At 39.9% G+C, this 26,319-nt stretch overlaps 1 protein-coding gene across 1 annotated transcript in view; it reads left to right on the forward strand.

The window, feature by feature from the left end:
* Positions 1 to 7,188, forward strand: part of sugct (succinyl-CoA:glutarate-CoA transferase) — a 63,764-nt gene extending 56,576 nt beyond the window's left edge. Inside the window, exons 13-14 of the mRNA XM_061921471.1 lie at positions 2,156 to 2,219; positions 6,978 to 7,188. Of these exons, the coding sequence (XP_061777455.1) occupies positions 2,156 to 2,219; positions 6,978 to 7,141 (228 nt within the window). The 3' untranslated portion in view covers positions 7,142 to 7,188. The remainder of the gene's footprint in view (positions 1 to 2,155; positions 2,220 to 6,977) is intronic.
* The last annotated feature ends 19,131 nt before the right edge of the window (positions 7,189 to 26,319 follow it).

Genomic DNA, 26,319 nt, shown 5'->3' on the forward strand with positions numbered 1-26,319 from the left:
CCCAGTGGTACTCGGTTGTAATACACTTTTCCACCTCTTGTGGCAGTAATGACAATATCAAAGTAATAAGGGACGTTTCTTAAGCACAAAAATTATGACTATTGTTGTGAAGCTATATTTTCATTCATTCATTTCATTTCCATTTGAACATGACAGTTTATTTAAGAAACATATATTATTATTATTTACGATTAATTTAGTTAAAATTTGTTAAATTTAACACTGCGTTTTTATATGTAAATTTATTTTTCATCAGTTTTTATTAAGTCCCCTTCTTTTGCCGTATATTTAATTAGTCTTTACTTTTATGTTTTAGGTTTTTGCTTTTTGGTTTAGCCTGGTCAAAATGCTCCTCAAAACCCTCCCTGGGGCGTGAAAGACCCAGGACACGGTGTAGAGACTATGTCTCCGAGCTGGGCGGGGCACGCCTCGGGATCCCTCGGGAAAAGATGGGTAAAATAGCTGAGGAGAGGGAAGTCTGGTCTTTTCTGCTTAGGCTATTGCCCCCGCTACCCGACTTCGGATAAACGGAAGAAGATGGATGGATGGATGGAGGTTTAGCCTGTTGAAGTGTAAGTAGGTTAGATATAATTATAGAATACGATTCAAGTCAAAAGTAAGTGTACTAATTCAGTGTTAATGTTTGAGTGGTCCCCAAGCCCCTCTGTGGTGGAAAAGTTGGGCCCCGAGATAAAAAAGGTTAAGAACCCCTGCTATACAGTACATTATATCAAACAACCAAGCTGAACTGTGTTGTAAGCACTGCTCTGCCCACACACAGAAGTCCCTTTGGTGCCCTCACAAACGATCAGAAATCACAAAAATGCTTACCATATTACTGCAACAATAAACATTTAAAAATGTAAAATCTCCTTATTATATTATCGGCAAAGGTCCTTTCGGGAGCGAAGAGAGTGGGCGGGGGACGAGCCGTGTGTGTGTGTGTGTGTGTGTGTGTGTGTGTGTGTGTGTGTGTGTGTGTGTGTGTGTGTGTGTCTTGGAAGAGGTGCCGCTGAATGAGAGAAAGTGTCTTCGCCGCTGTGTAATAAGTTTGCTTTGACAACTTTTTTCGCCCAAAAAGTCAGCTCTTGTCACAATTACAAACTTGTTGTGGTATGAAGCCTCTTCAGTACGAGCAAGCACAAAACGGCTTCAACAGGACACAAAATGAATGATCGAGGCGTTCGCACACAGAGACATATTTGGCGTGATCTAAAAGTTTGTAACTCGCAAACATAGGGGTTTGTAAATCGAGGTTACAATGTATATAGAACATGTTTAAAACTGTAACGCCTGTACCGACAGTCAGAGAAATTGTCCGTGGTTGACCTCTTTGATGTCTGGCTTACGATGTGTCACTGAAGCGCCGATGATGCGTGCGACTGCACGCCAGCCATACAAATGCTTGCTGCGTTTCTAACAGCCCGCTTGTGCACGAGGGAAGGAAGGATGAAAGTGGTGGAAAAGATGGAGAGGGAGGAGATCAGGAAGTGAGCGGGCAAGGGGCCCGAAACCACGGCCCGTGAATGGATCACGTCTGTTCACCGATGCCTGCACGCACAGGACAGGTGCGACAGGAGCGGCCAACACAGAGACGCATCGTATTCCCTTTGATCTTTACGACTTTCTGACTGGGATGGCTTTTTGTTTTGATGACGAGCTGGAAAACGTTTGAGAAGAACAAGAGTTGTGTGTGAGAGTGTGTGTGTGTGACGGCCATATGGATGTAATGATACCCTGCATAACAAACAGATAGCATGGCACACACACACATGCATGTAATCACCAGGGCACACACATCAAACACACACACACATACTAGGATGCTCGAGGGAGGATCAAACCGGGGGAAACTTTAGACTCAGTAGCCAAAACCAAAATGATTCTTCGAATTTTTCCTATTGTCAAAATACATTTCAATTTAGACTTTGTTCTCTGACAACCTGAGGACGATTTTCCACTGTCTCGCAACCGCATCTGGACCAGCTGTTGTGCAGCTGTTGTTTGGCGGCTATTAGCCTGGGCACAATGTTCAATGTTGGTATTGTCCGACAGGGGGCGACTCGAACCTGACTTATGACCTCCGCCCCGCGTCACGCCCCACTGGCGCCTGTGATTGACAGCTAAAAAGACCAGTGGTACTGTTTGTCTGCAGGTGAAACATAATGGACTCATCCAGGAGATGAACCATCCCACCGCAGGATGCATCGCTGTGCCTGGTGAGCGTGCGCACACACACACACACACACACACACACACACACACACACGCACACGCACACACAGTTTGATGGATCTCAGCACCTTTCCACACAGAGGAAGCCGTTTGTCTTCTCATCTGACTTCCTGCTTCCTGTGCGACACTGCAGGAAGCCGTTCATAATCGGCAGCGGCGGCGCTGCCGTGTGATAAAACGTCTCATCCCGAACTGGGCTTGAGCAAAGCAGAAAACTGCACTGAGCGTTGGCTTCAAGTGGCCGCGACGTTTAAGTGCACGGCTCAACATTCTCTACGCGGGGCCAATCGGGTCCATCCTGTAGAGGGCGCTAGCATGTCTGCCTTTGGCTTTTCTTCAGATTTTTTCCTGGCTGAGGTAGAACAACAAATATAATGCGTTGAATGAACTCAACCATTACGTCCAATATTGCTGAATCATTTCCCCTTCGCACACTCACGGCTTATGAACGCTGCACTCGTTTCCTTTCTTTAAAAAAACAGTTTGTTCCCGCCGACGTCTTCAAGTTGTTTTTGTTTCCGCTTTTATTTGTCTCACTGGAAAGGAAGCATTGTCAGATAATCAATGGGGCGATGAAGAGCGAGGAGGGAAACAAGGTCACTGCCCCGCAGGCTGAAGACATTAAAACAACGTTGAGAACTTGTTGAATTAGGTCCTGATGTTGAACAACTCAAACATAACGGTGAAACAACATGTTTTTTGACAACGTTTAATCAATGTTGGGTTGTGATGTTGATTTGACCATTGAATTTTGGTCATTTCCCAAACAGTGTTCTATCCATCCATTCATTTTTCTACCGCTTGTCCCTTTCGGGGTGGCGGGGGGTGCTGGAGCCTGTCTCAGCTGCATTCGGGCGGAAGGCGGCGTACACCCTGGACAAGTCGCCACCTAATCGCAGGGCCAACACAATAAACAATATTCTACAACACAAATAACAACGTTGAAACAGCATGCTTTTTGACAACATTTATTCAAAGTCGAGCTGTGATGTTGATTTGACCGTTGAAATTTGGTTATTTCCCAACCAATAGTCTACGACACAAATACTATGTTGAAAGAACAAGCTTTTTAACGACAATTAATAAATGTTGGGTTCTGACATTGATTTGACCATTGAAATTTGGTCATTTCCAAACTAAAATTCTACAAAACAAATACAACATTGAAAGAACATGCTTTTTAACGACATTTAAAGGCCTACTGAAAGCCACTACTACCCACCATGCAGTCTGATAGTTTATATATCAATGATGAAATATTAACATTGCAACACATGCCAATACGGCCTTTTTAGTTTACTAAATTGCAATTTTAAATTTCCCGGGACTTTTTTCTTGAAAACGTCGCGTAATGATGACGTGTACGCGTGACGTCACGGGCTGTTATGAATATGAGTGCTGCACACACACACAGCTAAAAGTCGTCTGCTTACACAGTATTCTGGACATCTGTGTTGCTGAATCTTTTGCAATTTGTTCAATTAATAATGGAGAAGTCAAAGTAGAAAGATGGCGTTGGGAAGCTTTACCCTTTAGCCACACAAACACACGGTGATTCCTTGTTTAAAATTCACGGAGGTGAAGCTTTAGTATCGATCAAAGCGGACATAGACCCCGACGGAATGTCACGCAGCAGGTTTCGGTGAGAAAATGTTGGTTAAAAAGTCAGTTCTTACCGGATAGCAGCTGAGCGTGTGCCTCCCGTGTATACATATATATATATATATATATATATATATATATATATATATATATATATATATATATATATATATATATATATATATATATATATATATATATATATTCATCCATTTTTTAATGTATATATATATGTATGTATATATATATATATATATACATACATATACGTGTACATATATACATATATATACAAATATATATGCATATATATATATCCATATATATACATATATATGTATATATATACATACATATGTATATATACATATATGTATATATATACACATATATATATACATATATATGTGTATATATGTATGTATATATGTATATATATGTATATATGTATATTTATAATATGTGTATATATGTGTATATATATGTATATATATATATATATATGTATATATACATGTATATATATGTATATATATATACATATATATGTATATATATGTATATATATATATATATGTATATATGTATGTATATATATGTATATATATATACATACGTATATACATATATATGTATATATGTATATGTGTATATTAGGGGTGTAACGGTACGTGTATTTGTATTGAACCCATTCGGTACGGGGGTTTCGGTTCAGTTCGGAGGTGTACCGAACGACACTGACATATTAAGTAGCGCACGTTTTGTAAACAATGCACACCGAGGCACTTGTGGTGCAACGGATCAACATTGATCCGTGATCCGTTCGGATCAATATCTGATTCATGAAAAAAAAAGAAAAAAAAAGTTGTTCGCACAGCGTGGTAATGGCGAGCGGAGTAACGGAGGAACTTGAACGCCCCGTGCCATTTAATCGGTGTGTTTATAGGTGCAGACTCCATTGTGCAAAACAAGGGTTTTAAACACATGCTGAAAGTGATTCAGCCACATTACGACATCCCGTCGCGCACCAACTTCAACGATAAGATTGCGGCAGATTTTTATGAGCAAGAGAAGAAAAAGTTGTGGACAAACTATCCCGAGCATCATCTGTTGCGCTCACGACAGAAGGGTGGAGGTCATAAGCGCTCATTTCATCACAGCAGAGTGGGAGATGAGAAGACACGCCCCCTCTACCAGAGTCACCTTGTGCAGGTACTGACACAAGCAGTGGAGGAAAGGAGAAATGCCTTTTTATGTGGCACTGTTTGTCATTAATTATGTTGAAAAGAAGATATTATGCCTTGTGCGCTTGAACTAGATTTTTTTATATTTTAATTTAATAATTTTAAAAGTGTTACAAAACAAAACGGCAAAACTTCTGTTTATTTGTCTTGTCTTTTTTTTTCTTTGCTGATCCGAAAAAAATGATCCAATCCGTGAGTTTTTTGATCCGTTGCACCCCTACGAGGCACCATGAATTGATTTACGTGGACCCCGACTTAAAACAGGTTGAAATACTTATTGGGGTGTTAGCATTTAGTGGTCAATTGTGCGGAATATGTACTGTACTGTGCAATCTACTAATAAAAGTTTCAATCAATCAAAAAAACAACAACACACGGCATGCTAGCAACAACTGGGCTATGATAGACTGACCATACCTCCTCTTTTCACCGGATATGTCCTCTTTTGCGGGGCTGTCCGGGTGGAGTTTCTTAAATGCCTCAAATGTCCGGCATTTTAAGTTAGGGTTGCGTGTATTTTCAATGTACGTTCAAGGTTAAGAAGGGGTTCAAAACAAGACAATTTCTGCACACAGCAGCATTCGTGAGGAAGGGACAGAGACAGACAGAGCGAGAGAGTTATGATAAACATGCATGTGTCGCCAGGCTCTGATTTAATTTTTTAATATCTATAGCAGGGGTGTCAAAAGTGTGCCCCGGAGGCCATTTGCGGCACACACCTAATGTTTTAAAGGCCCATGGCACATTCTAAAAATACTATTAAAATAAACAAAAACATAAACAAAAGTGAAATAAAAAAGCTTAAAGGCTAAATGTAATTTAGAAAAAGTTGCAACGTTGTCTAACTAACAAAGCTGTTTTTTTCTTTCAAACTGTCATTGCTCAAAACATAACATTGAATCAAAATCAATGTTATTATGAATTATTGACCTATCCAGGTTTCCGATTACTTCTCATCAAAATATTTTTGGTGGAAGATTTAGCAAATTCGTTAAATAAATAATCAAAAAAGATATATTTTGTTTTTTTCTTACTGCACCGAAAATTAACCGAACCGTGACCTCTGAACCGAGGTACGTACCGAACCGAATTTTTTGTGTACCGTTACACCCCTAGCATATATATATATGTATATATCAATCAATCAATCAATGTTCATTTATATAGCCCTAAATCACTAGTGTCTCAAAGGGCTGCACAAACCACAACACAAACCACTACGACATCCTCGGCAGGCCCACATAAGGGCAAGGAAAACTCACACCCAGTGGGAAGTCGGTGACTATGAGGACTATGAGAACCTTGGAGAGGACCACATATGTGGGCAACCCTTATATGAATATATATATATATATATGTATATATATATATGTATATATATATATACGTATATATATGTATATGTATATATATATATACATATATATGTATATATATATGTATATGTATATTTATATATATATATATATATATACACATATATATGTATATATATATGTATATGTATATATATGTATATTTATATATATATATATATATATATATATATATATATATATATATATATATATATATATATATATATATATACACACACATATATGTATATATGCATATGTATATATATGTATATTTATATATATATATATATATATATATATATATATACATATACATATAATGATTAAATGCATTTGCAAAGCCTTATACGTTTATATTCATATTTTATTCACTTTTACAAGCAGCCCTCTGAGGGCAGCCAGAACTGCAACGTGGCCCTCAATCAAAAATGAGTTTGACACCCCTGCGAAAGCCCCAAACTTGAAAGTGCAACGTGGGACGAGGGACGACTGTGATGACATGTTTTTGTGCTGCGTCATGTTTTGTTGTTGTCAGGTCCCGCCGTCCGCTACAGCAGCTTCTCCACCCGCGAGCCCACGCCTCCCCCTGTGATTGGCCAGCACACTGTGCAGGTGCTGCGCCACGCCTTGGCCTACAGCGATGACGTCATCACGGCTCTCCTGGCGTCGGGGGCGGTGGCCCAGAACAGAGTGTGCTGATTGGTTTCGGTCCACTTTGTAACGCAAACAATAAAAAGTTATCAGCCGATCAGCTTGAAGCCGCTTTCATGCACTCGGCGGCGTCAGACCTGACAGCTGAGTTTACATTTCTTCTGGCTGTCACGTTAGCGTGCCGCCACTTTGAATCCGTCCAGCTGCTAAAATGGTACCAGATTTATTTTTTTGGGATGACTTTACCAACTGTTCACTAACTTTTAGCGCAGCCAGCCTGTATGCTAATGCCAACCCTTGTCCTCCTAGCCCACCTCACCCCTCTTTCCGACAAGCACGACCTTGCAAGTGGGACGCCGCGGCGACCGACTCACCTTGTCCTCGCCAGGGCTTTGAGCGGCCGGCTGGCTGCCTGAGCCGTGACCCTGGCAAGTGTGTGAGAGAAATTCGGATGTACGTAAGTCGTCAGCTCTTTAAATGTCCCTCACTGCCTGACATCTGGAGCGTGTGTGCAGGAACTGAAGGCTTTTGTGCGTCCTGATGCCGAACGCAGGCGCTCTGACATCAATGATACTTTTATTTTGAAGGCTTACAGCTGCAGCTGGAGACCCGCTTAGAGACTCACAAAAGCGAAATCCAAGTCTGACATGTTCGAAGTAGAAAAAAAAATATTTTTTTACTGATGATGTGACCTTTTTTATTTGAAACATTTGACATCACGACACCATTAATTTGATATATATTATTTTAAATGCGTAGCTCAATAGCACTGCTTTGATCTTGCAGAGAATAGGCTGTGTGGTGCCAAGTGCAAGTGCTCTCTCTCACACACTCACACACACACCGGCACACTATCCGGGACTCCCTCATATGACGTCCAGGGGGAGTTTCTCTGGAAAACACTTCCTGGCGTTAGCCGCAGGGATCGAGGCGGCGTGCAGCTGCAGCAGCTGTAGTTCACATTAAAACACACCTCAATGCCGCCAAAATGAAGATGGGCTTCACCCTCACACACACACACACACACACGCGCACACCTGCGCCAGACAGGATGTGTGCTGCGCGTCGCCACGGCAGCCAGTTGTTCTCGCCGTCACAGGAAATTAGATGGATCCAGCAGAGCCAATTTGAATTGTTGCGACTTACCCCTCGAGCGTCTGCTCGCCGTGTTTGTGCGATCGCTCGCCGCTTGGAGGGCAGAAAAAGGCGCATCGGTTCAGAAAATGGCGATGACAAAGCCACCTGGCGGCCTGTCAAGCTGCGACCTCATTGGCTGATTGATGCTCACCTTAGTGCAACTGTGAGATGGGCGTTGAGAATTGATTTTAAATATTGTCAACGCTCATCATTATTCACATCCAAATGACGGCGGTTACTTTATGACTTCCTGTATTTCCTGTGGAAATCCCTGCTTAGCAACAAACAGAGCGTGTTTATGCTACATTATGGCTGTGATAAAAACACACACGCGTAAAAGCAGAAGATTTAAGATGGGAGTTTTTTTAGTTTTTCTGTCTAATAACTTTTTTTTTGTGTGCATGTGAGTCCAGGAAGGATTCCGGAAGGCAGGAGCAATGAAGCGTGCCCAGCGTTGAAGTTCACAGTTTAAAGGTGACTCATTCTTTCTTGTTTGGAGCGCTAATGAGCCTCATTAGGACCCCGCCCTTTGTCCACTCTGCTCTTCCTCCCTGGCCTGTCTTAACGTCATCCCTTCATGCTTTTTAAAGGCCTACTGAAATGAGATTTTCTTATTTAAACGGGGATAGCAGGTCCATTCTATGTGTCATACTTCATCATTTCGCGATATTGCCATATTTTTGCTGAAAGGATTTAGTAGAGAACATCCACGATAAAGTTCACAAGTTTTGGTCGCTAATAAAAAAGCCTTGCCTTTACCAGGAGTAGCAGACCATGTGCGCATGACGTCACTGGTTGTAGAGCTCCTCACATCCTCACATCCTCCCATTGTTTATAATCATAGCCTCCAGCAGCAAGAGCTATTCGGGCCGAGAAAGCGACAATTTCCCCATTATTTTGAGCGAGGATGAAAGATTCGTGGATGAGGAAATTTAGAGTGAAGGACTAGAAGAAAAAAAAGGCGATTGCAGTGAGAGCGATTCAGATGTTGTTAGACCCATTTCCTATGATAATTCCGGAAAAATTTTAATCTGCCTATTGTGTTAATAGTGTTTCAGTGATATACAGTACTTAAAGTCGGAGGGGTGTGGCCACGGGTGTGTAGACGCCAGAGTCTCTGAGGGAATTAAGTCACGCACTGCAGCAGGACGAAGCTCCGCTGGTGTCTCCGGTAAGACCACAATTTTCTCACAGAAAACTGCCGGTTGCCATGTGGTTGGGATCCATGTTCGCTTGATCGCTCTGATCCATAGTAAAGCTTCACATTCGGGAATTTTAAACAAGGAAACGCTGTGTGTTTGTGTGGCTAAAGGCTAATAGCTTCCCACCTCCATCTTTCTACTTTGACTTCTCCATTATTAAATGAACAAATTGCAAAAGATTCAGCAGCACAGATTATCCAGAATACTGTGTAATTATGCGATTAAAGCAGACTACTTATTGCTTGGATCGGGCTGGAAAATAATGTCCGCTACAACCCGAGACGTCAAACACACGCGTCATCATACACATCATCATACCGCGACGTTTGTCAACACGACACTTAGCGGGAAATTTAAAATTGCAATTTAGTAAACTAAAAAGGCCGTATTGGCATGTGTTGCAATGTTAATATTTCATCATTGATATATAAACTTATCAGACTGCGTGGTCGGTAGTAGTGGCTTTCAGTAGGCCTTTAAAAGCCCTACTCCAGGGGTGCCCTAATATTTTCCTCTAAGGATATGAGTGCTATTTTGGTAGTTTTCCCCTTCAAAGCAAGTACGATATATAGTTTTTTCAAAGAAGAAGAAAATGCAGTAGAAATATTGTGTGAATGCTGAAGAGCCAAAGCCAAACTGAAAGGCTAACAGTGAGCACGCTGGCTAGATAGCATCAAGTCATAAAAATATGAGCAAAATGAGCTAAAAAAGCTAGATGCAAACAGTATTATGCTAACATGCTATCAATAGCATGCTTTTAGTTAGCATTTGTGAAATACCAAAATATATGACACTGAGGTGTATACCTGCTAAATTAGCTAATAGGTAGCATGCTAAAAAAATGCCCACTAGAATGCATCAAGTACCAACATATATTACGCTGCAATGTACACCTGAAACATTTTTTAAAAATGCATGCATGCTAACATTAGCGTAGATGAAGTACCGAAATATGACTCTAGTCTATACCTACAAAAGGAGCTGAAAAGGTTAGTGTATCAACGTTAACGTGCTAACAGGTAGCATTTGTCAAGTAACAAAATATTTGACGCTGAGGTGTATAACTGCAACATTGAAAAAACCTATCACACTAATAGTACGCTAACATGCAAACATTAGCATGTGTACTGTCAGTATTAGGGAAATCCCAAAATATATGATACTGAAGTGTATGCCTGCTGTACTAGCTAAAGAAGTGTAAATGCTAAAATGCTAACTGTTGTATGGGTCATTATGCCAAAATATATTACTCTGAGATCTATACCCTTAAACATGTGTTAAAAATGCTAGCATGCTAAAATGAACATACATTATGTGCCAAAATATGACTCTGGTGTATATCTATACAATTAGCGAAAAAAGTTAGCCTATTAACGTGACATGCTGACAGGTTGCATTCGTCAAGTAACCAAATATTTGACGCTGAGGTGTATACCTGCAAAATCTCCTAAAAAAGCTAGCATGCTAACAATAGCATGCTTAAAATTAGCAGTGGTAAAACACCAAAATAATATGACACGGAAGTGTAAACCAGCTAAATTAGCTAAAAAATGGAGCATACTAAAATGCTACCTGCAGCATGCATCAAGTACAAAAATATATTACTCTACGATGTAAATCTTACAAATTAGTTTCAAATGCTAGCGTGCTAAAATGAAAAAAAAATAATGAAATTAAAAACATACATCAAGTACTAAAATATGATCCTGGTGTATATCTATAAAATTAGCTAAAAAAAAAAAAAAAGATAGCCTATTGATGTCAAAATGCTAACAGGTAGCATTCATCAAGTGACAAAATATTTAATGCTGAGCTGTATACCTTCAAAAATTCTAAAAAGATATGACGCTAACAGTATTATGCTAACAAAAACATGTTTACAGTTAGCATTAGTGTAATACCAATATATTACACTGTGGTGTGTATCTGCTGAATTTGCGAAAAAAAAGAAAAAAAAAAAGCTAGCATGCTAATATACTATAAGATCAAAATATATAAAAATGGGTTAAAAATGCTAGCATGCTAATATACTATAAGATAAAACATATAAAAATGGGTTAAAAATGCTAGCATGCTACCATTAGCATGCATCTAACACCAAGATATGACTCTGGTCCATCCCTATAAAACTTCCCTAAAAAGTTAGCCTATTAACGTTAGCATGCTAAAAGGTAGCATTCATCAAGGAGCAAAATATTTCACGCTAAGCCAGGGGTAGGGAACCTATGGCTCTCGAGCCAGATGTGGCTCTTTTGATGACTGCATCTGGCTCTCAGATAAATCTTAGCTGCCATTGCTTAAAACGATAAGTAATGAATAATTCCGCTGGTAATAACAGTATTAAAAATAAGGTTCAAAATATAAAACATTCTCATGCATTTTAATCCATCCATCCGTTTTATACCGCACCTGTTCAAGAAGTCCCATTAATGGTAAGAAATATTTTATTTATCATTGGTGGACTTCAGAATAACAATGTTATTAAGAAGAATATGAGATGTATTATACTCTAAAATATGTTGTCTTACTTAAACATGCACGCATTTAGTTGTATTCACTGTTAAAAAATATTATATGGCTCTCACGAAAATACATTTTAAAATATTTGGCTTTCATGGCTCTCTCAGCCAAAAAGGTGTATACCTGCAAAATCTCCCGTGCTAATATTAGAATCCTAACTATTGTGCCACGGGCCGCACTTTGCACACCCCCGCCCTACTCCATCTTTCAATTTTGAACCCATCGTTAGCGCAGTCTGTAATTAGCGTCATGGTTGACTTCCAGTCTCGTGTACGCGAAAAAAACACTACCACGCTTCTTTTTATTTGCTTTCCCGTCTTTGCTGTCCACTCGTCAGACTCTGGGCCCAATTAGCACCTTCCCCACCCCAACGCCGCAGCCTCGTCTGCTCCCCCGACCTCCGGCTGAACTCTGACGGACGGAGTTCAAAGTTGCAACAAACAACCGCAAAACAATCGGACACAATGCCTCCGCTCGCTCCCTAATTGACGGAGAATGAAATTGTGAGGGTCAGGACATAGTTTTGTTCGTCTCACGATGGAACATTCCAGTCTCTGTTCTCTCAGCTGCGCTGACATGTGAAAAGCGTACAGCACCGTGTGCCAATTAGTCGCCTGTTACTTTTATATGCAGAACATTTGAACTGGACATGTAATATATGCTCATTCTCCAGACCTTTAACACTGCTTTTTACCCGCACAGACTACTTGACGCATACTCAATTAGCATATCATATAGCTCCAGCTGGTGAGCTGATGAATCCTTTCCAGATATTTGACTGTTCAACTCATCCTTTTACTGTGTGTGTATGTTCTGTTTACACTCGCTGGGCGCTGGCCGTCATAATACAGCTGCGCGTCCTCATCGTCACAGAGTGTGAATCATCATGCTTTGTTTATTCCGTCTTGGTCCGTCTTGGTCCGTCTTGGTCCGCCTTATAAAATACAGATGTGTGTTTGTCTGATGTCCTGGAAGCATGGGAGGAAGCCCCCAAATTGCCCAAATGGCCGCAAAACCCAACTGAAGCATTCTGACGGCGGAGCCCCTTAAAGGGAAACATTATCACAATTTCTGAAGGGTTAAAACCAATAAAAATCAGTTCCCAGTGGCTTATTTTATTTTTCAAAGTTTTTCTCAAAATTTTACCCATCATGCAATATCCCGAAAAACGGCTTCAAAGTGCCTGATTTTAACCGTGGTTATATCCACCCGTCCATTATCCTGTGACGTCACAGCGTGACCACACAGAAACAAACATGGCGGATAGCACAGAAAGGTATAGCGATATTATCTCGGATTCAGACTCGGATTTCAGCGCCATAAGCGATTCAACAGATTACACATGTCGCGAAAACGAAATTGAAGAAGAAACTGAAGCTATTGAGCCATATCACGACAGACAGCGGCCCGGGAGGAAGCGAGGACGAATTCGGCGATCGCCTTCTAACCAACGATTGGTATGTGTTTGTTTGGCATTAAATGTGGGTGGAGGGAAAGGCTGGATGAAATTATAGCTACAAATGAGGCATAATGATGCAATATGTACATATATTAATTAGCTTGCAGTCATGCCGTGACCAAATACGTCTGATTAGCACACTCCACATAAGTCAATAACATCAACAAAACTCAACTTTGTGCATTCATGTACAACGTAATAAGTTTGGTTGACAAAATGAGACAGAAAAAGAAGTGGCATTGATCACGTCTTGGGCAACATATCCAGGGGGTTTACCTCGCTCGTATGCGGGAACAGACTGCCGTCGTCCCTAAATAGCTCGCACTCCGGCAGATTCAGTGGTGGTCTGTTTTCCAATATTGCAAATTTCGTTGACTTTATCGTTGGAAATGCATCTGCTTTGAGTGTCGCAGGATATCCACACTTTCTTGCCCTCTCTGTCGTAGCTTAGCTGTCGTCGGTAACGTGTGCGGAACAAACGAGGGACTTTCGCATCTTTTGGCCACTGGTGCAACTTCGATCTGTCTCTGTTCGTTTTGTAGGTAGGTAGGTCTTTATTGTCATTGCAACAAGTACAACGAAACTTTGTTTTCAGCACAAACCTGTTCAAGATTAGACAAACAAACAGTGTACAGGGTTACAGAACAAGAACGCTGATGGGTCGCCATAAGGCGCCCCGTAAAAGATGGGAAAAAGGTAAACGCTGGGGAAGGATGAGTAAAAAAATAAAATCCAGACTGGGCTCCTAAGGGGGCCTAGTTCGGAGTGAGAAAAAAACCTCCATAGCAAAGCACATATACATATTACAACATACATCTCGAGATATCTAGCAACAAAGGGAAGGTAGTTCAAGGTCATGGTGGTAGGCCGCAGCTCTCAGGCGCTGGCCATCCATTCATCACCCCTATGGGATTGCGTTGAGGGCGTTGGATTGGGGGACAGGAGGGTGTATGTGTGGCGTATATTTTTTTGATGTGTGCGTGTGTGTGTATAAGCCCATAGTGTGTCTCTGTTCCGCGGCTTTGATGTATTTGCCGTCGCTAGTCCAAAGTTCACAACAACAGGTGTATATCCATGAGAGACAAAAAAGGGACTTTGTTGTGTCTTAAGGGCAGTGATCTTCGGGAGAGTCTCGAAGCCAGGGAAAAAATCCAAGTTAAAATGATTTGTATGCGAGTGAAAATAAAATTTGCTTTTCACTCAAAAATTGTCTATGACTAGTCCTCAAAAACTGCGGGGTAGACAGTCCGATGTAATCCACAGTTCTTCCCGCATCCTCCAATCATTTGTGGCAGCTTTGGGGTACTTTGAAGACTGCCAGCAACTTACAATTTGTCGACAAACCAGAGCAACGCTTACTCTAATCAGCAGATGTCCTGTTGTCATAATTCCGAATAGGTGGATATCTTCCCGTCCTCGACAGAAAAGGGTCGCCAGGCACGCGGCCTTCCTTCTTCTCCCAAGAGTCCGTCGTGTGTCCAGCAACAACCGCTTCGTCAGGTTCCCCCAAACCCAAGATCTTGTCAATTTTGTTGAGGCCAGTTAAATAGTTCCAATGTTTAGATTTGGAGAGCAGTGCAAAAAGAGGCAACAAGAAAGTTAAGACAAGACAAAACAAAGAAGCAAGCAGGAGAGGAAGGGGGAGCGTCCACCCTCGGTGAGTGCCAGAGAGAAACACACCGACGAGGCATGATGTCTCCAAGGTACGGGAAAACAGTCGAAAAAACGGAAAATAACAGAGCTGACTTGACTTGGTGCGTGTAATAAGATTGAGAAAATGGCGGATTGCTTCATGTTGTGACGTCACGGGTGAAAGGTCATCGCTCGACAGGCTATCATTTGAAAGGCGTTTAAATCGCCAAATTCACCCTTTTAGAATTCGGAAATCGGTTAAAAAAACATATGGTCTTTTTTCTGCAACATCAAGGTATATATTGACGCTTACATAAGTCTGCTGATAATGTTCACCTTTAAATGTGTAACAGGGCGGCTAAATGACGTATATGTATATAAATATATATATTAAAAAAAAAAAAGTCTTACTGGTCGTACTTGATGGCTCTAACAGGGTTGACCACGCCTCCTTTTTTCATTTAAAGCCAGGCTTCTCCCTCGGCACGCATTAGCACTTGGCGGCCATGTTGTAAATCTTTCTCCGAGAGCACAGGTGTGTGTGACCTTCAGCAACACTGCACACATTTGTAGGTAAGAGGGATTAAAAGAAGCAGGGGGAAAAAAGTTGTTATTCACTTTCTCCTGCTTGCTGATGGTCTTCTCTTTGTGTCTGTGGACGACGTTTCCGATGTCTTTCCCAGACCCGCAAGTCACGCACGGGTCAGCCAGAGTGACTCAGCGCTCCCGGTGGAACCATCACTCCCGTTATTACTTTTAACTGGGACCGCTTGTCTTCTTTCTAAACTTCTCAGGAGCTTTTTTTAAAGGCCTACTGAAATTAGATTTTGTTATTTAAACGGGGGATTTCGCGATATTGCCATATTTTTGCTGAAAGGATTTAGTAGAGAACATCGACAATAAAGTTCGCAACTTTTGGTCGCTAATAAAAAAGCCTTGCCTGTATCGATGTGTGGGTGACGTCACGGGTTGTAGGGCTCCTCACATCTTCACATTGTTTAGAATAATAGCCACCAGCAGCAAGAGCGATTTGGACCGACAAGGCGACAATTTCCCCTTTAATTTGAGCGAGGATGAAATATTCGTGGATTAGGAAAGTTACAGTGAAGCACTAGAAAGAAAAAAAAAGGCGACGGAAGTGGGAGCGATTCAGATGTTATTAGACACATTTACTAGGATAATTCTTGAAAATCCCTTATCTGCTTATTGTGTTAATAGTGTTTTAGTGAGATTATAAAGTCATACCTGAAAGTCGGAGGGCTGTGGTGACCGCCAGTGTCTCTGAGAGAAGCCAATGGAGGAGCCAAGATCACAGCTGCCTTTTTGACAGCTGCTGCAGGAGGACGCTAACTCCATTCAAGTCTCCGGTAAGAGACGACTTAATATCACAATTTTCTCATCCAAAAACTTGCTGGTTGACATGTGGTAGAGAAACATGTTCGCTAAAGCTTCACAACAAACAAAGAAACACCGGCTGTGTTTTGGTTGCTAAAGGCAGCTGCAATCCACCGCTTTCCACCAACAGCATTATTCTTTATAGTCTCCATTATTAATTGAAGAAATTGCATAAGATTCAGCAACACAGATGTCCAAATTACTGTGTAATTATGCGCTAAAAACATACTACTTGTAGCTGTGAGTGGTGCTGGGAGAACATGTCCGCTCCAACCAATAACATCACAAGCACGCGTCAACATAAGCGTCATCATTCCGCGACGTTTTCAACAGGATACCTCGCAGGAAATTTAGAATTGCAATTTAGTAAACTAAACCGGCCGTATTGGCATGTGTTGCAATGTTAATATTTCATCATTGATATATAAACTATCAGACTGCGTGGTCGGTAGTAGTGGCTTTCAGTAGGCCTTTAAAGGAACCTCTTGTTGTCCGAAGACACTCAGGTTGACTCTCCTGGCTCTCATGTTGCCGTCAAACCTACTGTAGGCCATGTCCCAAATGGATTACAGTGGAGCCTCGATTTATAAACTTAATCGGTGGTTCTGGAACATGGTTCGTAAGTGGAAAAGTTTGTATAGTGGAGCAGAGTACCCCATAAAAACATTGTAAACATGAATAATTGGCTTTAGCCCCGACACAACTCACTATTTTAGTAATTGAATGCACACTAAAACACTATGTGTATATATTTGTTTAGTATACCATATTTTCCAGATACAAGAACAATATTTTTCCATATATTACTCTCATCGGGGCAGCACGCTGGAAGAGGGGTTAGTGCATCTGCCTCACAATACGAAGGTCCTGAGTAGTCAGGGTTCAATCCCGGGCTCTGGATCTTTCTGTGTAGAGTTTGCATGTTCTCCGTGGGTTCCCTCCGGGTACTCCGGCTTCCTCCCACCTCCAAAGACATGCACCTGGTGATAGGTTGTTTTGCAATACTAAATGGTTCCCAGTGTGTGAATGTGAGTGTGAATTTTGTCTGTGTATCTGTGTTGGCCCTGCGATGAGGTGGGCGCTTGTCCAGGGTGTACGCCGCCTTCCGCCCGAATGCAACTGAGATTGGCTCCAGCACCCCCCGCGACCCCGGCGTTGTTGTTGCACTTGTGAGCCACGGATGAGGAGCTGCTGCTCCGTTATTGATTGAAGTAAAGTCTGAATGTCATTAAAACAGTTAGCTCCATCTTTTGACACTTCTTCCACTCCCGTCCTTGCACGCTACACCGCTACAACAAAGATGACGGAGAGAAGACACTGCTAAAGGTGAGCCACGTAAATAAGACTGCCCACAAAACGGCGCATCCTGAAGCAAATGTCAGAAAGCGGCTTGAAGATGGTCTGTAAAACATCATCTATGCAACATTTTGACAACTTTATAAATAGCTTTTCACAGATAAAATCACAAAGCCCTGTACAAAACAAACAATTCCATTTTAAACAACAGGGGCAACATCATAAAAAAGGATACAAAGTCGATTAAAAATGATAGTTAAAAGGTGCATTAACTAAAAGCTTTCCTAAAAAAAGAAGTTTTCAAATGTTTCTTAAAAGTGTCAACACAGTCAAGATCACGGAGGGACTGGTGAGAATTGTTCCAGAGTCTGGGAGCTACAGCCTGGAATGGCAGGTCTCCATGGGTTTTAAAACAAGTTTTTGGGATCTTTAGAAGACCCTGGCCTGAGGAGTAAGGGCATAACAAGTCAGTTATGTACTGAGGGCCCCACCATGCAACGCACGGAATGTCAGGACCAAAATCTTAAACTCAATGTGGAATTTAACTGGAAGCCAATAAAGACTGGATAAAACGGGGGTGACATGGGCTGTTCTGGGTGCACCGGTCAAAAGTCTGGCCGCCACATTTTGTACAGTCTGAAGTCTCTTCAGCGTTGACTTGTTGAAGAGAGTGAAAAGAGAATTGCAATAGTTAATGCGAGACCATTTCATTTTGAGATCCAATTTTGACAACACATTTCACACTTCAGAAATATTTCTGAGTTGATGATAAAAACAGTTTTTGGTCAGTTGACAACAGAACCATCCTTGTGGTCTACATAAGATGTAGACCACATGGAAATGTTTTCAGTTTAGAAAAAAAAAAATATATATATATATATATATATATATGTGACAGACTTCTCAAGCTGTAGTGCAGGTTCCAAGGACCGTCAAGGAAGGACATAGCGGAGGCACGTTTAGACTTCTTTATTTTTCAATAAAGACTGCTTTTCAGCTCCTCCGTCTGCCGCTTGCCTTTCTGCTTCAGGCGTCGTCGCCTCTCTCGCGCTCTCAGTCTCTCTCTCAGCGTCAGCTTGCCTCTGGCTCCTTCTCGTTTCTCCGCCTCTCTCCCTGACGTTCACGGCTGTCCCCCTTTTATACAGTGCGAGAGGATTACTCAATTGTCCCCAGGTGCGCGATCCACGCACCTGATCTTGATTGCGGCGTAGCTCCCGGCGCGCCTCACCTCGCCGCTCGGTCGCGGTCCACGCCGCCTCGCCGCCATCTTGGGTCGGGCTCTGGCGAGGCAATCGGACTGCCTGCCATGCCTCCTTGCCGCCATCTTGGGCTGGGCTAAGGTTTGCCCTGCCTTGCTGTCGGACTGCCGGCTCCGCCTCTCCACAATAATATATATATACATATATATATATGACCTCTTTAATGTGCCTTATAATCTGTTGTGCTTTTTGTATGAAAATAGACCTGACTATAAACCGGTGCGCGTTATGGTCCAAAAAATACTGTAAATTGATCCGATCTCGATGTGCGTATACTTGGCCAAACGTTTAATCAGAATAAACCATCTGGGTTGTCTTTTTAATCGGAATTAGTCGAAGAAGAAACCATTTGTCGGCAATGTCATCTGTTCGGAATAATATTTCTCGCCGAATAGACGTATCGGATTGGATTCGTCCCATTGACGTGTTTCCATGTAGCATTTTTAATCAGATTGGGCCTTTTATTGGGATGAATTCTGTCCATGTAAACATGGCTTGGGTGACGGTGGTTGGATCGGTGAAGTGTCACCTGATTAGCCAGCTTGTGTGGACGAGTGGAGTGTGGCCCCCACCGGCAAATATAGACAAATGTTCTCTTTTTGTTCTGCTCGGAGTAATAGTCGGCCTCTGAGGAGGGAACCCCCTCCCGGGTGCGTCAGCCTCCTTCATTTTTTCTGAGCCCAGTTTGACTTCTGGAAGATTCTTTAGCACTCAGATGTTTTTGCGCTGCGTGTACGCAACCATTTGTCCATGGAGTAATTCCAGCATATTCAGGATTGTTCCATGTATTTTGCAACACTGAGCTTTATAAACACAAATGTTTGATATGTTTCTGCTTATGTTCATGTATTTAAAGAGGGAGGGCGCGGCCATGGGACATCAGGCATCAGGAGTGTCCAAACTTTTACCAGCGAGTGCCGCTTGAAGAAAAATTTTAAGATGCGGGGGCCACTTTGTTACATTTTGTACATTGAAGATACTAAAACCAATACATTATAGATCAATCGATATATGCTAAACCAGGGGTCACCAACCTTTTTGAAAGCAAGAGCTACTTCTTGGGTACTGATTAATGCGAAGGGCTACCAGTTTGATACACACTTAAATAAATGGCCAAAAATAGCCAATTTGCTCAATTTACCTTTAACTCTATGTTATTATTAATAAGTAATGATATATATCTTTGTGAAAACACTGATCATCTTAATGATTTCTCACAATAAATATATATTTTTGATGACATGTTTTGAATAGGTTAAAATCCAATCTGCACTTTGTTAGAATATATAAAAAATTGGACCAAGCTATATTTCTAACAAAGACAAATCATTATTTTTTTTAGATTTTCCAGAACAAAAATTGTAAAAGAAATTCAAAAGACTTTGAAATAAGATTTAAATTTGATTTTACAGATTTTTTACATTTACCAGAATAACTATCTGAACATCCATATCTTAGCTTTGTGTTGTTGGTAACAAAGCATATTCGAAGTAATTTTGCTAAATGAAGCATTTTCAAACATAAAAATAGCTAAATCATTACAACATTTACCAACACAACTGTAGTATTGGTCCAGGTAGCATTACGAACATTAGCAGGCTGACTTTTTTAGCTAATATTGCCACTGTACGCCTCAGACTCATACAGTTTATAACTTGATACTTGACACATGCTAACAGTTAGCATGCTAATAGGTGTTAACATGCTAATACTAGCGTGCTTACATTTTCAGCCAATTTTGCAGACGAAAACATCAGACTCCGATAACTTGGTACTTGACACATGCTAACTGTTAGCATGCTAGCTATCAGCATGCCAACATTAACATGGTAACGTTAGTGTGCTTACCTTTTTAGCCAACTTTGAAGCTGAACACCTCAGAGTCATATATTGGCACATGCCAACTGATAGCAAGCTATAACATTACCATTGTAGCATAGTTACCCTACCATGCTGACTTTTTTTTTGTTTTGCCAATTTTGCAGTTAAAGACCTCAGAGTCATAGAACTTGGTACTTGACTCAGGCTAAGTGTTCGCATGCTAATTGTCAGCATGCCAACATTCGCATGCTAACATTAGTGTGCTTAGTTTTTTAGCCAATTTTGAAACTGAACACCTCAGAGTCAATTAACTTGGTACTTGACACATGCTAAATGTTAGCATGTTAAAACATTACCATTCTAGCATATATACCTTAGCATGCTGACTTTTTTTTTGCGCCAATTTTGCAGCCGAAAACCTCAGACTCCTATAACTTGGTACTTGACACATGCTAAATGTTAGCATGTTAAAACATTACCATTCCAGCATATATACCTTAGCATGCTGACTTTTTTTTTTTGCGCCAATTTTGCAGCCGAATGCATCAACTGCTATAACTTGGTACTTAACACATGCTAACTCTTTGCATGCTAACTTTCAGCATGCCAAAATTAACATGCTAACATTAACGTGATTACTATTTCAGCCAGTTTTGAAGCTGAACACCTTAGAGTCATATAACTTGGTACTTGACACATGCTAACTTTTAGCATGCTATAATATTACCATTCTAGCATAATTACCTTACTATGCTGACTTTTTTTTTTCTTCCAATTTTGCAGTTGAAGACGTCAAAGTCATCTAACTTGGTACGTGATACACGTTAACTTTTAGCATGCTAACCTTTTTAGCTCATTTTACCTGCATACGCTTCATATCAATCAATTAATCAATGTTTACTTATTTAGCCCTAAATCATGAGTGTCTCAAAGGGCTACACAAGCCACAACGACACAGTCATTGTCACATGACTCGGTACTTGACTAAGTACTAACTGTCGGCATGGTAACAATAGCATTTAAAGTCCTACTGAAAGCCACTACTAGCGACCACGCAGTCTGATAGTTTATATATCAATGATGAAATATTAACATTGCAACACATGCCAATACGGCCTTTTTAGTTTACTAAATTACAATTTTAAATTTCCCGCGGAGTTTCTTGTTGAAAACGTCGCGGAATGATGACGCGTGTTTGTGACGTTATTGGTTGGAGGGGACATATTAGCCCAGCACAACTTACGGCCAGAAGTCGTCTCTTTTCATCGCGCAATTTCACAGTATTTTGGACATCTGTGTTGCTGAATCTTTTGCAATTTGTTCAATTAATAATAGAGAAGTCAAAGTAGAAAGATGGAGGTGGGAAGCTTTTAGCCTTTAGCCACACATACACACGGTGTTTCCCTGTTTACAATTCCCGGAGGTGAAGCTTTACTATGGATCAGAGCGATCAAGCGAACATGTCAACCGGCAGGTTTCGGTGAGAAAATTGTGGTAATAAGTCGGCTTTTACCGGAGATCAGCGAAGCTTCTGTCCTGCTGCAGCTTCGTGATTTCCCTCAACACTTCCCTCAACACACCCGTCAACACACCCGTGGCCACACACCTCCGACTATCAGGTACTATTTAACTCACTAAAACACTAGCAACACAATGGGCAGATAAGGGATTTCCCAGAATTATCCTCGTAAATGTGTCTAAAAAACTCTGAATCGCTCTCACTGCAATCGCCTTTTCCATTTTTTTTACTTTTTTTTTCTTTTCTTTTTTTCTATTCCTTCACTCTAAATTTCCTCATCCACAAATCTTTCACCCTCGCTCAAATTAATGGGGAAATCGTCGCTTTCTCGGTCCGAATAGCTCTCGCTGCTGGAGGCTCACATTATAAACAATGTTCAGATGTGAGGAGCTCCACAACCCGTGACGTCACGCGCACATCGTCTGCTACTTCCGGTACAGGCAAGGCTTTTTATTAGCGACTAAAAGTTGCGAACTTTATCGTCGATGTTCTCTACTAAATCCTTTCAGCAAAAATATGGCAATATCGCGAAATGATCAAGTATGACACATAGAATGGACCTGCTATTCCCGTTTAAATAAGAAAATCTCATTTCAGTAGCCCTTTAAGTTGGGTGTACGCATTTCAGGGGCTTGCACATTTCAGCATTAATTTTTCCCCAAAATTGCTCATTCTAGTTTTTTTGTGTAATGTTCCAGTGCGGGATGTTTTGATTCTGTCTTTGGAACTATACGGGCCGAACTTTGGACACCCCTGCTCTATATCCTCCCTTTTTATCGACTTCTTCCCTCCATCTCCTCTCCTCCGATTGTGAATCAACAGTGCTCCTAGTGTTCGGGCCTGGTATTGCATAACCCAGAACTTTGAATGGTTCTCAATGACTTTGAAAAGGAAAGTGGAGTGACTACGCCGCAGCATAAACTAGATTTAATATCCCGTGTGGCTCATCCGGAGGCAGAGCCAAGGTCAGTTCAGGCGGAAGGCGTCAGAGGTCAAAGGTCACAATAGGAACGAAAGGATTACTTTGCTCCAAATACGCCACAAAATGTAAACAATCAGACAATTCTTGGCTAAGTCGCAGTCCCCGTGATTCACGGCGTGACTCATCGCCGTGTGCCAGTTTGCGTGCGCGACGACGGGACGTGTGGGCGCACCGCCGTCGGCGTGAGACAGGTCGCCGCCCGAAGCCGATTCGCTGCACTCACTAGACTGACGAGACGTAAACACGCCGCAGACCGATCGGGGCGCACGGGTGTCTCGACGGACCATCTGACCCACGCGCTCACTCACAGATGGTCGAACGCTTACACTTTTCTGATCGCAGAAAGAACGTTTTCTGACCCGACGTGAACCGCACAGTGCGGAAACTCACTCTGGCCCCGCCTCCAATCATGCTAGCGATGACAGGATGAGGACATGAGAGCAGGTCACATGAGGTGTGTGTGTGTGTGTGAGTGTGAGTGTGTCATTTCCTCTTTCATTAGACACTCTTAATCCTATTTTGTCAAACGCTGAGTAAAGTGAGCAGAACAGGAAATTAAAAAACACGCAGCAGATTGCGATTGTGCGTCAGCGTGCACGTGCTTTATCTCAACTGATAATGTGGTCAGCGACCTGATGGTGGTGCCAAAGCAAAGGCCAAGCAACACTTTAACTGGGATCAGTAAAAAGGTCAAAGGTTATGGAGGTTAATTTGTGTATTTATTACTTAGTCTTTTTTTTTTACACTAAATTTATGGAGCTCATTTTTTTTTAAATCTAATTATTTTATTTCATTTTACTTTCATCAAGTAAAAAAAATTGTGAGCAAAACGTGTATGTTTAAAAATTTTGTTTGCTAAAATACAGAATTCAGTGTTTACAAATCAGTGCAGAATTATTAGTTGCTTCACAACTCACTTCATTGGCTGGTTCTGAGACAAGATCCGTCTTAATTTAATAGAAGTGAATTTTGAGTTTTGAAGTGAAGTTTTTTGCACTTCAGTTTTTACACTGAATTTTTTTACACCATATTTTTATATATTACATTTTTTATCACACAACATTTTTATTACTCCTTTTTTTCTTACTATTTTTTTAGACTGGATATTTACACACTGAACTTTTATACATTGAAAAGTTTAGCACTGAATTATTATTACACTGCAATTTTTCCCACAAAATTTTTTTGCTCTGAATTTTTGCACTTCGTTTTACACAGAATTTTTTGGCACTTAAATTTTTTACACTGAATTTTTTTACACTTATTTTTTTACACCATATTTTTATATATTACATTTTTTATCAAACATTATTTTTGTCACGCTGTAATTTTATACACTGATACTTAGAATTTTTTTAGACTGAATATTTACACACTGAATTTTTAGACATTGAAACTTTTACTACTGAATTTTTATTACGCTGCAATTTTTTCACAAAAATTTTAGACACTGAATTTTTTTTCACAGAATTTTTTACGCTGAATTTTTTTGCACTCAATTTTTTATACTGAATTTTTTAGACTGAATTTTTCTGCAGTAAATTTTTTACACTGAATTTTTTTGCACTTCAGTTTTTACACTGAATTTTATTACACGTATTTGTTACACTATATTTTTATATATAACATTTATTATCACAATTAATTTTTATCACACCGTATTTTTAAACACTGAATTTCTATACATTGAAATTTTTAGCACTGAATTTATTTTACACTGCAATTTTCCCCACTGAATATTTATACATATATGTTTATATATTACATTTTTTATCAAACATTATTTTTATCACGCCGTAATTTTGTACACTGAATTTTTTTTACTCTGAATTTTTTTAGACTGAATATTTACACACTGAATTTTTAGACATTGAAATTTTTAGCACTGAATTTTTATTACACAGCAATTTTTTTCACTGAAATTTTATACACTGAATTTTTTACACTGAATGTTTCTGTTTTTACACACATTTTTTTTGCACTTCAGTTTTTACACTGAATTTTATTACACTGATTTTTTACACCATATTTTTCATATATAACATTTATTATCACACATCATTTTTATCACACTGTATTTTTGTACACCTAATTTTTTTAGACCAAATATTTACACACTGAATTTCTATAAATTGAAATTTTTCCCACAGAATTTTTTATACACTGAAAATTTTTACACTTATATTTTTACACCGTATTTTTATATATAATTTTTTTCATCGCATTGAATTTTTATCACACTATATTTTTATACACAGAATTTTTATACACTGATTTTTTTTTACTTTAAATTTCTTTGCACTAAAATTTTATTAAACTGAAATGTTTCCCACTGAATTTTTTTAAATTGATTTCTTACAACGTATTTTTAAATATTACAATTTTTATCAAAAGTTATTTTTATCGCACCGTAATTTTATACACTGAATTTTTTTAGACTGAATATTTACACACTGAATTTTTAGACATTGAAATTTTCAGCACTGAATTTTTATTACGCTGCAATTTTTTTCACAAAAATGTTATACACTGAATTTTTTGCCCTTGATTTTTTAAACTGAATTTTTTTAAACTGAATTTTTACACCATATTTTTAAATATAACATTTATTATCACACTGTATTAATATCACACTGTATTTTTATACACTGAAATATTTTAGACCAAATATTTACACACTGAAATTTTTAAACATTGAAATTTTTAGCACTGAATTTACATTATGATGAATATTTTACGCTGAATTTTTTTTGGACTTCATTTCTTACACTTAATTTCTATACATTGAAATTTTTAGCACTGAATTTTTATTACACTGCAATTTTCCCACTGAATTTTTAAAGACTGAAATTTTTACGCTGAATTTTATTGCACTTAATTTTTTAGACTGAATTTTTTTAAACTGAATTTTTACACCATATTTTTATATGTAACATTTATTATCACACTGAATTAATATCACACTGTATTTATATACACTGAATTTTTTTAGACCAAATATTTA

This window comes from Nerophis ophidion, linkage group LG15, assembly GCF_033978795.1.
Source record: "Nerophis ophidion isolate RoL-2023_Sa linkage group LG15, RoL_Noph_v1.0, whole genome shotgun sequence".
In the NCBI taxonomy this organism is placed as follows: Eukaryota; Metazoa; Chordata; class Actinopteri; order Syngnathiformes; family Syngnathidae; genus Nerophis; species Nerophis ophidion.